This window comes from Ambystoma mexicanum, chromosome 10 (assembly GCF_040938575.1).
Source record: "Ambystoma mexicanum isolate Mex_15411 chromosome 10, UKY_AmexF1_1, whole genome shotgun sequence".
NCBI lineage: Eukaryota > Metazoa > Chordata > Amphibia > Caudata > Ambystomatidae > Ambystoma > Ambystoma mexicanum.
In genome coordinates, this window is record NC_090932.1 from 1569520120 (window position 1) to 1569536303 (window position 16184).

At 45.9% G+C, this 16184-nt stretch overlaps 1 protein-coding gene across 2 annotated transcripts in view; it reads right to left on the reverse strand.

Moving 5' to 3' along the window:
- Nucleotides 1–16184, reverse strand: part of MED15 (mediator complex subunit 15) — a 672261-nt gene that overhangs the window by 549341 nt on the left and 106736 nt on the right. For both annotated transcript variants that reach the window (XM_069619881.1, XM_069619882.1), the window contains exon 4: nucleotides 14364–14393. In XM_069619881.1, coding sequence (XP_069475982.1) covers nucleotides 14364–14393 — 30 coding nt within the window. The remainder of the gene's footprint in view (nucleotides 1–14363; nucleotides 14394–16184) is intronic.

The following is a 16184-nucleotide window of genomic DNA, read 5'->3' on the forward strand; positions in this document are numbered from 1 at the left end:
ATTCAATCATCCAGCACCAGAATTTGAACTAATAACTATAGTTTGCCTACAAGAAACTTGGCTAACGAATGTACCAAGCTGAGACGGTTTGATCACTCTCCTGAATCCTGCAATTAAAGGCACTTTTGATAGACCAGCATCTGGCCTGTTGACACAAATCCAAATTCTACCACAATGGACAATTGTAGCTACTAATAACATTAATCCATGGATACAAAACACTACCGACTCATATCTATCATGAGCTTGTATTGGAATCCAGCAACTTTAAACAACAGAAAATTTCTAGAGAATGTTTTTTTAACCATTGATGAAACACTTGTAGAACACCAGTACGTAGAATTTATTATCTGTGGCGATTTAAATATACACCTATATAATAAACTTGGCCACCAGATGGAGTATATTGACCTGTCAATGCGTGCAAAAAAATGGCATAAGGAAACCTCTATTCGAAATCTCAAACAATTTGACCAACCTGTCATGATGCCTACCTCCAAGGAGCCAGGTCCGACCCAGCAACCCCAGAGGCAGGCATTTCCCCCAGGGGAGTGCCAGCGGTCCCAAGCTGGGGCCCTTTGGACGCAGTCCTGGCGCCTTAGGCGCCAGGCTCATGTTGGACCTCTGTCCTGGCCCCTTAGGCGCCAGGCTCATAAAACTAGACATGTGTTCAAGTGTTTTAATGTGCACTTACCTGATGCAGACCATGCTGCCACATCCAGGCCCTCTTGAGGCCTGAATGGAACTACTTTACCTGTGGGACTACTTTCCACCCGGGTGTGGTCGGGGAAGGATACATACCTGATCGGAGGAAGGATACACACTTGGAACTTCTTCCAAAGCTATTTAAACCACACCTGATCAGCAACTCACGCTTCGCGTTGTTCTGCTCCTCGCAGCTGGACGCTCACCGTGTCAGCTCCTGCATCTGGACTTCAGCCACGCCTGTCAGCATCCTGGGTCACCTGCAAAGGGAGACAAGAGACCTTACCAACTAAATCTGCACCACGGAGACATCACACCGACGATCCTGAAAAGGAAGACATCATTTTTAAAAGCATTTCGTTACGATCGCTGCAGCGCTGCATTTCACTCACCTTTCCTGGGTGCCTCCATCTTCAGCAGCGATCATCCGGATACACAGCCACTTCCCCAGAGCCTAGAGAAAAAGACAAGAACAAAAGGTGAGAAGGAAGGGAATAAGACTTACCTGTTGGGTCATTCCCATTTCATTTCGGGTCTTGCCGCTTCCAGGCATTTTCCGGCCCCCGGCCCCTATGGGGAAAAAAGACAAAGACATTGAATGAGCGTATGCAAAGACAGTTCCAGAGCGCTCATCCAGAACTTACCTGCCATTTACTGGAACTGGAACTGCATTTTTCACTTCGGGTCGGCGCCATATCTCCGGCATTCCGAACCCCGGCCCCTAAGGGGAAAAAAGACATAAGCATTAGCGCTTGCTGCAATAAGACAATGAACATTATTATTAAGCTTGGACTTTTGAACTTGCAACAGAACTTTTACAGAGCCTTACCTGAATAGTCAAGCTTACCTGAACTCCCATCAATCCTCAATCCAGTGAAGTAACTGGGTTTCAACGTGCCCCTGCATCAGAAGCAGGATGGAGAGCTCATCCATCCTGACCCTAAGGTGAGACTTCACGGGGAATCGTGGAAGGGTAGCGTGGAGGGTTGAAAGAGAGTGGGAGGCTTGAGCATAACCCAGTCAATAGGTAATACTCCCTTTTCACGCACAGGGGAATATTCCTGCGAGCCGGAGAAGCCAGAGCAGAGGGCCCTTCCTGTCCATCTTCAGAGTCCTGTGCTTCACCATTGAAGAAGCATCAGCACTCGAAGCCAGACCTGCGCCTCCGTGGGAATCAGGTGAGCGTTACACAACCAAAAGACGGTATGGACACAACCTTACTTACATGGGATAGTGGCAAGGTGACAGCGATAATGGACTACGTATATTTGTCAATAGACTTACTGGAATCAATCACAGAGACTCAAATTAATATATCAACACGAAGCAACCATCACCAATTAATAGTCAACGGCTCTGTGCTCGCACAACCAAACAAAAGAATGATTTCCATATACAGACTGAAGTCACTGGCAACAATCATCGACTACGACTAACCCAAGAGCAAATAAGAGATCTCACAGACCGAATACAACTAACAACAATGCCAAATTTTGACAAACTTAATTACACTGCCTTCTTGATCCCCTTTTTAAAGCCAAGGAAGAATCAAATTAAACTACATAATCATCATTACAATACTGTAGTTGCCCAGAAAAAGGGAAAAAAAAAAAGATGCGCAAGGACATTCGCAATCTAACACCTGCAAACAGAATTTCAACCTCCACACAAGAAAAAAATATATACAAACTGGAGGAAATCATATCAGGCAACATTGCTACAAAATGATGCAGAAACCATGATGAAGGGCTATAAGAACCACAATCCAAGACAATTGTGGAACTTGCTGAACAACAACGACAGTAACCAACAACTTTTGATAGCAAATGTGACTAAGCAAAACTGGATAGATCATTTTTTAAACATATACAATGACTCCACTATTACCACGCCTCCAGCCTCACAGACCGTGAATAAATTATGGAATATTCGCTACGACAAGGAAGACCTGACCCAGATCTTTGATAAACTGAACACCTCACGTGCCCCGGGTCCTGGCAGTCTGTCAAATGCAATCCTAAAACAAAACGCGGACCTGTGCTTTATTTTCATGATACAACTCATAGAAACCATCAACAAACAGAATATAATTCCACCTTCACGGAGAACAGCGATAAGCGTCCCCATATACAAACAAGGGGCTCGAGATAACCCACAGAACTTTAGACCGATCGCATTACTAGACCCATTAGGCAAGATCTTCGCTGCATTGCTTCTTAAAAAACGTAAGGAATGGGCCACGAACACAAAAAGATTTGCCGCGAGACAGACAGGATTTACTCCTAATGTTGGTACTAATAAATCTCCTTATAATGAACTTGGTTAAGTACGAAGCGATATAAAAAAAACAAAACAAAAAAAACCCAAAAAAAAAAAAAACACAGATCTACGCTGCTTTCTTGGACTTGCATATGGCATTCGACTCCATACCAAGAACACGACTATGGGAAGGAAAAATGATCACCATGGAACTGCCCAACGGAGATTGGAGCTAATAAAATTACTATAATCCAACACAACAATTGCTGTGAAACTCTCAAAGAATGGCACAACCACCCCCGTTTCTGTTGTCCCCCTGGGATGTTGCAATCTTTTGAGCATTCCTGTGATTTTGTAATGCACTGACATTTTCTCTCAATATTTCTTCCTAAGTAGAGGAGTGCCTGAATCTGCATTTCTGTTCTTGAGGGTTAAAGGGGTAGAACCGTTATTGCATTTATTCAACACATGTGATTTTCAATGCCTTATTGCATATTAAAATCACCACTATTCCCTTCTAGTGACCCTTACAAAGTGAATAGAATGTTACTTAACTGCTCTTTTTCAGTGGTGTAGGAGTTAGTTGGGTATTGTTACATCCTTTTGAAAGACAATGGGCCTCATCATGAGTATGTCGATCGGGAATTCATGTGCCGGTAATTCAGTTTACTGGCACGTTTCCGGACCAGCATACTCCAAGTTTGCCAGTGTGAAGCCATCAGCAAAAGATAGCCAGTATTACCAGTGCCGTTAATACTTGCAATTCCCGCCATGAAGTCCTAGGGGACTGCATGGAATGGGGAATTTCCATCCTTCCCGGCACATTCTGGGAGATCAAGTGGCGGTAACTGTGTTACCATTTGGTGGTATCGCACCGGATTTACAGTATATTGTGTTGTGTATTCTATTGTGTGCAGCTAAATTACCTTATAACCACCTCCCTCTTCTCCTAGGAATGAAATCAGACTGCTCCATGATGTTACCACTGAGTGTTTGTCATGGTGCGTGCTTCAAAACCCCTGGAACTGATGGGCCCACCCCAGTCACTGGCACCCATAAGGGCTTATCGAGCCCAAAAGGAGTGTCCTAGAACCTCTGGACTCAGTCCTGGTGCCTTTGGCGCCAGACTCATAATATGTGTTGAACTGCTTGGGACTACTTACTCAGCCTAGTGAGGCTGAGCCTTTCTGCATAACCAGGGTGTGGCTGAGGGGCTACTTTACCTTGAACTACTTGCAAGGCTATTTAAGCCACACCCAGCAAGCAGAACACACTTCGCGTTTTTGTACACTCCTACAGCGTAACGCTCACTGTGTCTGCTCAGTCCTCGAACTTCTACAGCCATGCCTGTTCTGAGATTCCAATCGGTCGCGCCTTCAGCTGATCCCCGAACCGCCGCCCTTGCAGAGAAGAAGGAATCCGCACCAGCATCCAATACTCACCCGGGGTCGGCATTCTTCCAGAATACGTTGGGGCGGTTCTCCTCATCGCCGTCCTGGAGCCGCGCTGCGGCTGCAAAGAAAGAAAAGAAACAGCAGGTTAGTCGCGCACGAAAAAGAACAGTTATTCAGACATCCAGCGCCACTCACTCGCGCTAATACTCACCTGAAGGAAATCTGCTCAGCATCTTAAGAAGAGTCATTCTTCATCCGAAATCCGCACAAGACCGTGCCTGAAAAAAAAGACAAAACACATTTAAAACGTGGGCAACAAGGACTTTAAGCACCTATACCAAGCATCCACTGGCATAGAGACTTACCTGCTTAATCCAGCTATTCCAGACTCGGCCACAGCCACACTGGATCAGTGAAATAACTAGGTCCGGGCAAAGACTGTGCTTACTGCGCCCCTGCTGGAGATTGCAGGACAGAGAGCCTACCCCACAAAACTCCAAGACAAACGCCTCCTGGGGTGATATCAAGGGAGAAGACGCGAGCAAGCATCATCATTCAAGCAGTGCCACGCCAGTGCAGACATCATTCGTGCAGCTACGTGCTACGCCCCCCGTGGAGACCAGGTGAGCGCGACAGTGTTTTGGACTAAATATGTGGACACTACATTTTTAGTTTATTGAACCCCTCACCACAGGGCTTCAGAATACAACTTCCCAACAGTGTTCATAGAAGAAATTGAGAGGAGGTTAGAGGAGGTCCTGCTCAACGGAGGAGTACTGGGGTGGAGGGAGGCCTAAGAGAGAAGATCTGAACTCTGCTAATTAGGGAGACTGAGTCCGCTTTGAATTTGGTTTTTATTAGCAGAGGTTACAGCAGAGTTCTGCAGCCTGTGGCTGTCTGTGTGTTATGGACTAGGACCCCATCACATTGACTATCTTGGCTAAGGCTGATGGGCGTTGTACTCCAATACTTCATGAGAGCTAAGGTTGCAGACATCTGAATTAAAAGAGTGGCGGGAGGTATTACAGATGGCTCAAGGTTTAGACGGATCGAAGATTTTTATTAAAGTATTTCTCAGGGCTCTAGGGCCATTCCTCCCTCTTGTCTGGAAAGCAGCAGTCCCCATGTTAGTATATACAGACAATTAATACCTATGGTGTAAGATCTAGTGTAGGTGGTTGGGGTTACCTAAAGACAAGTGCCCTAGAGACTCCCAGGTGGTCTTCCTAGACTCATCCTACACTATCCGTTGATAAGTGACTACCAGAGAAGCGGAAAAGTGCCTTCAAACACCCTGCCTACTCAGTCTTCTCATGCCTAGCCATTTCTCGTACTCTCTATGCTCTACTCTAGCCCCTCACTTCTCTCCTACACCCAACTTCTCCCACCTTCCTTCCACCCACTGTCCCTCCTCCTTTTGATGGATTGATTTATTATACACCTATATGAAAGGAGTAATTTATAACGCGCCCCAGAATGCCTTATGGACAATTCAGAGGGTCTTGAACTTGATCCCTACAGCCATTGGGAGCCAGTGGAGAGATTTCAGGGCTGGAGGGATGATCCCTGGGCTTGAGGCCAAGCACAAGTCTTGCAGTCCTCTTTTGCTTTGTTGCACAGGGCAGAGAGTAGAGGAAGGCAGATTGAGAAAGAGGCTGTTGCAGTAGACCAGCCGAGAGAGAACCAGGGTGCTGCAAACAGTGAGCTCCTAGGGGAAAGCGAGAAAAGGAAGAATACATCTGAGAAGGTGCAGCTGGTAATGGGACTTCTTAGAGAGGTCCCTGAGGTGAGGAGAGAAGGAGAGAATGAAATTAAGATGACACCAAGGTTTTTTGAAACACAGGTGTTTCAAGGCGCAACAAAGCAAGGGAGGGGGAACAGAGGGAGACCAAGACAAGGTTCTTACTAGGCCTTTTTTCACTGAGATTGTGCGCAAACAAGAAGTGCAGGGGAGAGGGTACAGGGAAGAGTGCACCCACGGCAGCAGAGCTAGAGTTTAGTTCTGGGAGGATGCGACTACATGGAGAAATCCCAGCCCAGAAGTACAAGGGTAGCCAGGAAGCAGTGCAAGTAGAGCCAGGCGGCAAGTGCAGAGGCACTGGTCAGGGGTGAGGGGTGGGCGCGAGTAGGGGGTGAGGGGTGGGGCGAGCCTTTGTCCCTTCGATGTCTAACTCCTACTATCGCCTTCTACATGCTACAATTTCATGCCCCCTACTCACACACCCACCATCACTCTTAAATTTACTTCAGAATCACTCTCTCCTAATCACACTTGCAACCCTTTCACGCACAATAGCAACGCAGTACCACTTGCGTTCACTAATCAATACCTCACCTGCTTCAAAGATCGCCTCCACTCTTCAGTCCACCATCCTTCCTTCTGGTCTTAGGCGGACGCCTCCTTCCTTTTATCCCTCCCTTTTCTCTGGATGGCATTCTAGCCCTGGCCAATCTGGCCCAGTCTTCCCTGCCTCAAAAGGAGCGACATTACACAAATCTTTAATGAGTGGGATGTGCCACAGCCCTTTTCACCATGCCGGGCCGTCGTGCTGCAATAATGGCAGCACACGCTGCATGTTGTCCAAGTTCATGGGTAACAGTTCTGATTTGTTATCCCTGGTTGTCTAGGGCGGGTGCCCCAGTCTTGCTGCTGTGTGCGCTGAGGCTAGCATGCAGTCCTCAGAGTCTGCAAGGGTCAGATTGGAGATCCAGCTCCTCATTCAGCTGCTCCCTCCCTCACAGCAATGTTTGTAGGCTACTCACAGAGCTTATGGCAATTATACGGGAGATCATGTTCTCTTTTCCCTGGTTCGTGCTCTCCCGCCGGGATTTGATGTGTGGGTCACTGATTAATCATTCTGCAGGTGGCCTTTCCCCATGACCGGGGTTTCTTTGGTATCTGAAACGTTAAAACTTGGCCAGCACTTTGGTTCAGAGGCACGGTGATGTAAACTGGTACTGCACATATATAGATTTGCACAAGGGGAGTTGATCAGAAACATTTATGTACAGGGAGGAACCATGCTCTTTGGATCACAAAAGAACATGCAATAGATAGGATAACAGATGTGGCAGGAAGCAGTGAGCTTTTTTACATTGGGGTGAGTTTCGAGTGACATTCTGACCAGGTTGTGGAGCAGAGTAAATAGAACAGTCAGCAGGGACAATAAATGGGAGTAGTAAATCTATAGATTAAGGACAACCAACTGTGATGAATATGAGGTCATCACTCCTTTCCCGGAGGTAGGCTCTCATCAGCCGCTACCGGATGCTGACCCCCGGGGTGACTATGCGAGGGAGGATCACATGAGAGGAGGCGACCCTCAAGGGGAGGGACAGGCATCAGATGAGACACGGTATCTGTTATAGTGTTAGCTTGCTGGGCTTTCTAAATATGTGCCTTCTAGTCGCTGCTGGAATGGAATAATGTCAGCAGATAACATCACTCCATTGTTATGTTCTCTTAGTTGCTTGTTGTTTACTTTTACTGGGGATTCAATGTTGTGGCAGTTTATGGGCAGCAAGACTGCTTGGTGCCGAGTCTATAATGCTGGGGGTCTTTTACTGTATTATACTTGTAATACAGCTATTGAAGTCCCATCACGCATCCAGGAGTCATTGACTCAACATTGGCGATGAGGATTTTGACTGAGACCCCCAGCGGAGAAGGAGGAAGATGACGTGCGCCGCCTGCGAGCAGCGTGGAAGGAAGGAACTGCGCTGCCGTCTGCAAACTGCTGGGCGCTGCGAGGGATAGCTGCTCCCTTTGACTCCCAAACGTTGTAGCGGCCAAGGCTGTGTCCTTAACAGCCCAACAAGTAAGTGCCCAAGCCCCTTCCAAGCGCTCCATCGTGCGTCTTGAGCGCAGCCGCCCACCCATCCCTTCCGTTCCCAAACGTACCTCGTCACATAACTGCAGCGGGCCGTCTAAAAGCTGTGCGAGAGAGTTTCCATGTCTAACCCATCACGCAGTTTACTCCGCCCACCATGCTATCAAACTTAATTACCGTAGCGCACGGTGTAGAAGAGCTGTTAAGGATGAAGAATGCAGCAACTGTAAAGCGACATGTTTAAAGCTGCATTGTGAGCAAAGTGAAGACAAAGGGAGGGGAAGGACCGAGGAAGGGCTGAAGATAAGGAAGAGGACAGAGTGCAGAAGGGCAAATAGAGGATAGCGCGCAGAGGGAAAGGGGCTAAGAAGAAAGTCTGAAGGACAAAAGTAAAAGGAGGAGGAGAGAAGGAGGAGCGTCCAGAGGGGCATAAAGTCTTTGTGGTATCAAAGGCAGGAAGGGGGCGGGTGTCAAGCCCTATATCAAAAATAAAGGGGAGCAACACCCGTCCTCTGGAAGAGGAACTCCGCAAATCACATTGGGATGGCGATGTCCAGTGTAAGTGGGCCACCCATGTTCATGGCTAACCCAGGTCTAGTTAGAATTAAGTGGGCACAGTGGAAAAAGGGATGTATACACTGCCTCAAAGCTGCCGGCAGAAATTCATTCTCAAATGAAAGATAGGTAGCCCTCTTGATGCACCACCTCAGGTACAAGGGGGCAGAGGATTTTTGAGACTTTCCCGCAGGTCCCTAGAGATGGTGTCAGCGATGCCGTGAACGAGCTTGAAAGGGCTTTTGCCAAATTAGACTTGCATTTCAATCCCAAAACGAGTACTATATTGGAACGTTTTAATTTTCGCACGACGGTGCAAGAGCCTGGAGAATCGGTAGAGGAGTAAGTCACAGCTATTCGACAATTGGCATCTTCATGTAAATTCCAAGATTCTTATGATGAACACTTGCTGGACCAATTTATGACACATTGTAGTTCAGATCGAATACGTGAAGAATTATGGCTTAACGATGAGCCTACCTTGGATGAGGTCCTGAACATTGAGTGGAGCATTCCTTAGCGTGTATCGCCAAATTGTCAAGAAAAGAGTCTTGCGAAGTAAAGCCAGAAGTTCTGAATGTGAATGAGTCCAAAAACAAGAAGAAAACAAAAAGGAAAAATGCTTTGTGGAGTAACTGAAGTAAAAACTAGCAAAAGCAAACAGAAGTGAGAAAGAGGCGAAAGTGAAGAACCCTTGTGCCATTGATGCGCAAGCAACACTAATTTTTGCTGCTTCAGTGGTATGTCCCGAGAGGAAATCCTGGTGTGCAAAGAGCAGGAGGAAGGGACACTTTGCCAACTGTTGCAAGAACTACCAATTCAAACAGAGGAGGGTATGTTAATGAGGAGGGGGGACGAAAGTCATTGGATGAAGATGGCGATTAGCCTATGGAAAATATTACTGTTAATACCATTAATGTGGTGTTTGAGGAAGATGATGAATGTGAAAAACCCTATGCGAGTGTTAATGGAAAGGAGGTCTGGATGATGGCAGACTCTGGTTCGAAGATTACCCTGATGTTTAGGGAGGTGTACGAGAGGGACGCGAGAGGTGACGTCCAGAAATTGTTCAAGCCCGATATCAGACCTGGGGGGTATAATCAAGATGCCATTTGAATTTAAAGGTTGCGAGTGTGACGGGATGGTCTATGTAACTAAAAAAGGCCTCGCACTATTGGGTGGAGGGAGCAGGGAAAATTGAGGATAAGGTTGGACCCCAATGAGATTGAGATAGGGTCAAAAAGGAGCTAGATAAATTGTTACAATTTGGAATTATTGAAAGAGCAGAAGGAGTGGATTGGACTTCTCCACTAGTTGTGGTTAATAAAAACTATGGATAGCTACGTTTGTGTGTGGATTTACGCCAACTTAACAAATGTGTGTTGATTGATTGGCACCCGCTCCCGAACATGGGAGAGATGCTTTCGAGAATAGGGCAAAGAAAGGTGTTTTCCAAGTTAGATATGGCATCCGCGTATCACCAAGTAGAGTTGGAGGAGGGGGTGTTTTAAGTTGAAGGCGTTCATTTCCCATAAAGGGGTATTCCAATTCAGGCGTATGCTGTTTGGGCTTGTATCGGCGTCAGCAGTTTTCCAAAAGGTCATGGATAAGTTAGTTGGTGGAATAAGTGGAGTGTCCGGTTTTAGGATGATACGCTTGGTGTGCGGGAAATCTGAAGAAGAGCATGGTGTCATTCTTGATAAGGTTTTGGAAATATTTGAGAAGTGTGGCATTGTACTGACAGGAAAATTTGGTGTTACCAAGGTGGAATACTTAGGTCATGAGATTTCTGAAAATGGAGTGAGACCCCAAGGATAGCTTAGTGGATGCCATTAAGGAGATCAAGTGTCCCGAGGAGAAGGTGCAGTTAAGATAATTCATAGGAATGACAGAATTTTATCAAAAATGTGTGTCCAACTTTGCCAGCAAAGTGGTTGAATTAAGAAAATTGGTGAAGAAAGGATGTGAGTTTGTATTGTCGCCTAAGTGCGATGTGGAATTTGAGAGACTGAAGAACGAAATTGGTCTATCGCGGCCCCTGGGGTATTCCGATACCAGGCGTTTGAGCAAGATTACGGTTGATGCATCGGCAAGAGGTATTGGTGCAGTTTTGTCGCAGATGGAAGATGGGGGAGCAGAGATTACTGCTCATGCTTCTCGTGGACTGAGGGGTGCGGAATCTAGTTATTCAGTGTTGGAATAGGAGGCACTGCCGTGCTACTGGGCCATGGAAAAGTTCAGGAATTTCGTTTGGGGGACGGATTTTGTTATTTTTATGGATCATAAGCCCTTGAAGGAGATATTGGAGAATATAGGCCTAGACAAAGTATCGAGAAGGGTTGCTGGATGGATTACACGCATGCAGTGCCATCGCTTTGTTGTTGAAGTTATTCCTGGAAAGGAAAACATTTTAGCTGATCATCTGTCAAGATTGAATGTTAGGAGTGGTGCAGAACTGGAAGATGAGAGCCTGTAAATGGTATTTTTAAACACATAGCGTATTGTATCAAAGGAAGAGCGGTTGGAGGAAGCTAGCAAAGATGATACATTGGTGCGAGTTATATCGTATGTAGAGTCTGGAACATGGCCAAGAAAAGTGGATATTCAGCAGGAGGTGGTCACCTTTTGGGAGGTGATGAATGAGTTAATTGTGACAGGAGGAGTGCTATTTAGATGGGAGCGGGCCGTTGTTCCCAAAGGGATACGCAATAGGGTTATCGACTTAGCCCATGGAGGACCTATTGGGGTTACAAAAATTAAGGGTGTCTTGCGGAACGACTACTGGTGGCCTGGCTTTAACAAAGATACAGAGAGGAGGTTGTTGAATTGTCAAGTATGCATCAAGACGGGGAAGGGAGATAAAGGGAGAAAGCAGCCTCTAGTGGAAGTAGAAGTACCAATAGGGATATGGAGAGATCTAGCCATGAATATTCTGGGCCTGGTGGACCTTGGATATGGGAGAGGAAAGTTTGTTGTAGTCATTATGAATTTATTTTCTCGATTGTGTGAATTCAGCATTGTGAGGGAGATATGGGGGGGAAGCTATGTTGAAGGAGATCTAGGAAGTGTTTGCAAGGGAAGGTGTGCCTGAAAGCATTTTGACCGACAATGGTCCTCAATTTATAGGGGGTTGTTTTAGCAAGTACTTAAAGAGGTGTGGGGTGAGGCATAAAAAAAACAGCCTTGTATCACCCTGAAACTAATGGATGTGTCGAAAGGATGAATAGATGCACCATGGACAGCATACAAATGGCTACCGAAACTGGCTGTGACAAAAGTATGGCGATTCGGGAAAGATTATTTGCCATGCGGATGTCGCCTCATGTGACCACAGGAATAAGCCCGTTTGAAATGATGAGGGGCCAAAACCAAACACTGCAGTTAGTCCACCATGGTTGGGCAGAAGCAGGAAGACTGACTGTTTGGTGGATGGTGTGAGGAGAGTGCTGAAGGAGGAGGAATGGGTCGCCCAAGAGAATGTGGGGAGAGGTAAGAAAGAACTAAGGGTTGAATGTGGTGACCTGGTGAGTATCAAGAAAGGGGCAGTGAAGAGGAAGTGACTGTCGTTATACTCCGATCCTGTGAGGGTTGTCGCTGTGTTGCTTGGTGCAGTGCGAGTGGTTGGTGGTCAAGTTTGGAACATTGATAGGATAGCAGTTGTGAAGAGAGGCTGAACGATGTTTTACCAAATAAACAGAGGGAGATGCGTTATAGTGTTAGCTTGCGGAGCTTTGTAAGTATGTGCTCTCTAGTCGCTGCTGGAATGTAATGTTGTCAGCAGATAACACCACTCCATTGTTATGTACTCTTAGTTACTTGTTTACTTTTACTGGGGATTTGATGTGGCAGTTGATGGGCAGCAAGACCGCTTGGTGCTGCGTCTGTAAAGCTGGGGATCTTTTACTGCATTATACTTGTAAGAAAGCTATTGAAGTCCCATCACGCATCCAGGAGTCATTGACTCAACAGTATCCCTTTCCTTTTTAGGGATAGCCCATCCATTCCTCATGACTTAATAGCATACCGTGGTAATCCCCTTAAACTACCCACAAAACATGCTGCCAGTATCATTCAATATTCTGTAGCAAATAGAATCACAAAGACTGAGACGAGAAAGATGACTGCACAAATGTAGATTACTAGGCTGAACCAGAAGGAGCAGTCTACGGTTTGGAGGAAGCAGATTGGCTCTGAGCATCTCCCTTCATTGATGCGGGAGTTCAAAGATGAACAGCTGAGAGCAGCAGAGATCCGACCAGCTAGCTGCTGCCCGGGGAAGCCAAGCTGTCAGGTGGACATGCGAGCGAGGAGACGCAAGAGAATCCAGGAGGCGGCGAGCGAGGCAGAGAAGCGACACGGAGTGGAAGAGGTAGCTTCTGGACCGGAGACTCATTCCTGCAGACAAAAGAAATGCTGAATCGGGACATGAGGCACCGGCAAGAGAAACCGGAGCAACACAGACAACCACCAGCTGCAGATATGCGCTGCCCGATCTGCAAAGGGTACACAGAGAAGGACCCAAGCTGGCTCGGAGAAGCCAACTGAGCAGTCCTAAAGCTGGTGAGCCCACAGTGGAAGGTCAGGCCCACGGGAGAGAGCTGGAAAAGGCATTCCTGGTCCCTAACTGGAACGTGAGAACAATTCCCTATGGCTTACATCATGAACTGAGCTTCATGATACTTTTGTTGGATTTATACCTTTTTGTTGAACTTGAACATTTGTGCACTTTTCAAGCCAAAGACAATACCCTTAACAGAGTCAAATTAGTTTTAGAATGAGAGGGCTAGGATAGGATTTCAGACAAAGGACATTTTTTGCTTTGGACATCTTGACACAGGACAAACCCTTGGTTGAGGTAGGGAAAATACCTCCTGGATTAGGGACAGCAAGGCATTTTCCAACCCCTTCATTATTTAATAAACGTGTATACCAATCACCATGAGTCCTCTATGTCCGCGCCCTCACACAACATTAGACATATTTAAGTGCAACAGATGTGACCATGATGAATAAAGATGGGGGCCCTCCCAACTGCCACCGTCCTCTCTGATGCAGGACTGTCTCTGGATTCCTCCCTAGTAAACCTAACACTCCCAGGGCTGGGAGCGGTGCCCATCACCTCTTGACAAGATCAGTGTACTGACCTTGTCACAGAGGTCAGACATCGAAATGCAAGATCAATGGAAAGGACTGAGGTGGTGAGGAAAAAGTGCAGAGTGGCCTAGTAACTGAATATTTAAAAGGAAGGCCAAAGATCAGTGTGGCAGTGCATTGATACAAAAGGCGATCAACAGAGGACGGCTTAGTAATCAAACCTACATTAACTGACTTCACGAGGCAGATGGCACCAGTTCTGAATCCCTGCCCCAGAGATGAGAGAGGTGCCAAATCATCAGGACAAGACTGCAAGGCCACTGGCGGCCTTGCAGGCACTGGAAGCACCATGGCACCCTATCATCACTACAGTTATTCAGGAAGAGGTTCAACACAGAATTTAAGGTGAGAAAATTGCTACGGGTTAGGTACTGAATATTGCTAGACAGCATGTCAAATAGAAAATTAAAACAAATAGAAAGTGTAGAAGACACAAGTAAAGTTGCCCTGAGCACTAAAACCTTACCTCCAACCGAGGCTTGTGACTTCTTGTTGTCTGTAAAGTAAAAACAAGCCACAAATTAGAGAACTTCAGTGCAATTTATGATCAACGGAAATCACAGTAAAAGGCACGTTTTACTGTTATAAATAAAACAAATTCATGAATGAGAGAGCACCTACTCTTTGGCATTTCCAACTGCTGTATGAACTTGGCATCCAGTGATTTTACAAGGCAGCAACAGGGAAGGAGGGCATAAGTGAAAGAAAAGGATCAAATGATGTGCACTGGATTCTGCCTGCTAGGGATGTAACGGTATTACGGTATACCGTTAAAGATACCGTGAACCACTTAATCGAACAATAATAACCGTCACATTGTTTATACCGGTATACCGTTCATACCGTTAAGTGTGCTTTTCAATCTAATTTGGAAAGGCTGCAGTAAGCAAGTGCTGCACAGTCTTGGTCTTGCACTGTTGGATGTGCCGTCTGCCAAATAGTTTCAGTTGGAGCAGTTTTTAATGCCATTCCATAAACCACACGTGCCTGACACAAAATCAATATGTTAGCAATAGGAAGGATAAATACAGTGCCAAGAAGGAAGAGGGTTTACTTTGGGTTGGCGGCTTTGGGGTTTACATATTTATAATGGATGTTTTCTAAACATTTGACAATGGGGGATTTCCCTGGTTCTATCATTGAATTTACTTATAATTAGTCTCTGTGGGTATTCCCTGCTGCCATACCAAAGGGTAACATGTCCGTGATTACTGAACACCTTTTCGCCCACAAGTAAACTAAAGGCTGTAACATAAAGAGCGTGCATGTGCATGTGTGTATGCGCACAAGCGTATACTACCATTAGCCTTCATTGATGTGTGGCATGCAGGTTATCAAGATGGCAACATGTTCATCTTCACCAGTAGCCAGTGGGGGAGCTAAAAGCCTAAATGACCACTTAAAAAAAGCTATTCAGTTTGCTTTGCCAGTAGCAGCAGTGCTCCCCCCTGCTCCCCTCCTCTCCACACGTGTGTTTGGTGGAAGCAAGGGGTGGCATTTCAGTGGAAATTATGTTGAAAACCCCAATTCTGGGTCTGGTTGCCTGGTTTTGTTTGTGATGATAAATCTGACAATTTATGATCTTTTAGAAAATATTTGTTAAGATTAGTTAGCTCCACCTGCTTTACCGCGATAACCATGATATACCGTCATTTGGCAAGAAGGTTATTGTACCGTCATAAAACTAATACCGTGACACCCCTACTGCAGGCGTAGGCCACCTGGCTTTAAATTACAGAATGCCTTGGAAATGATAGAACCAAATCTACACTGTAAGCAGCTTTCTGAACAGGGAGTTACAACGATGATTCCATATGTTCTGAACATGCGCCTATGGCACTAAGGACCAGGGAGAAAAAAATGCAACCCTAGGTTCTCTGCCAGTTTAGCCCTGCTAAGGAAGACGTATTGCCAGGTCAAAAGGAGGAGAAAGAATGCTGAGAAGGCAAAAAATACATTGAACTATTAAGACGCAATCTTTAATGCCAGATACACGTTTGTCCCAAATAAGCCAATAATAAACAGAGATAACTTCTCAGTAATCCCGAACTTCTTTCATCCCAATAGTATGGTTCTAAACACGGAACCATCATCAAAATGTCAAGCTGAAGTATTCAACTTGTTCTTCATGAACAAAATAAAAAACAATCCAAGATAAGATTGCACAAAAGAACAAGTTACTTACCCCTGGTAACTTTCTTTTGACTGGTTGTTCCTCCCACTCCCACGAGTTTGTGGCCTGTATGGCCAATGAAAAGCTGATCATCAATACGGAATTTTAACAGTC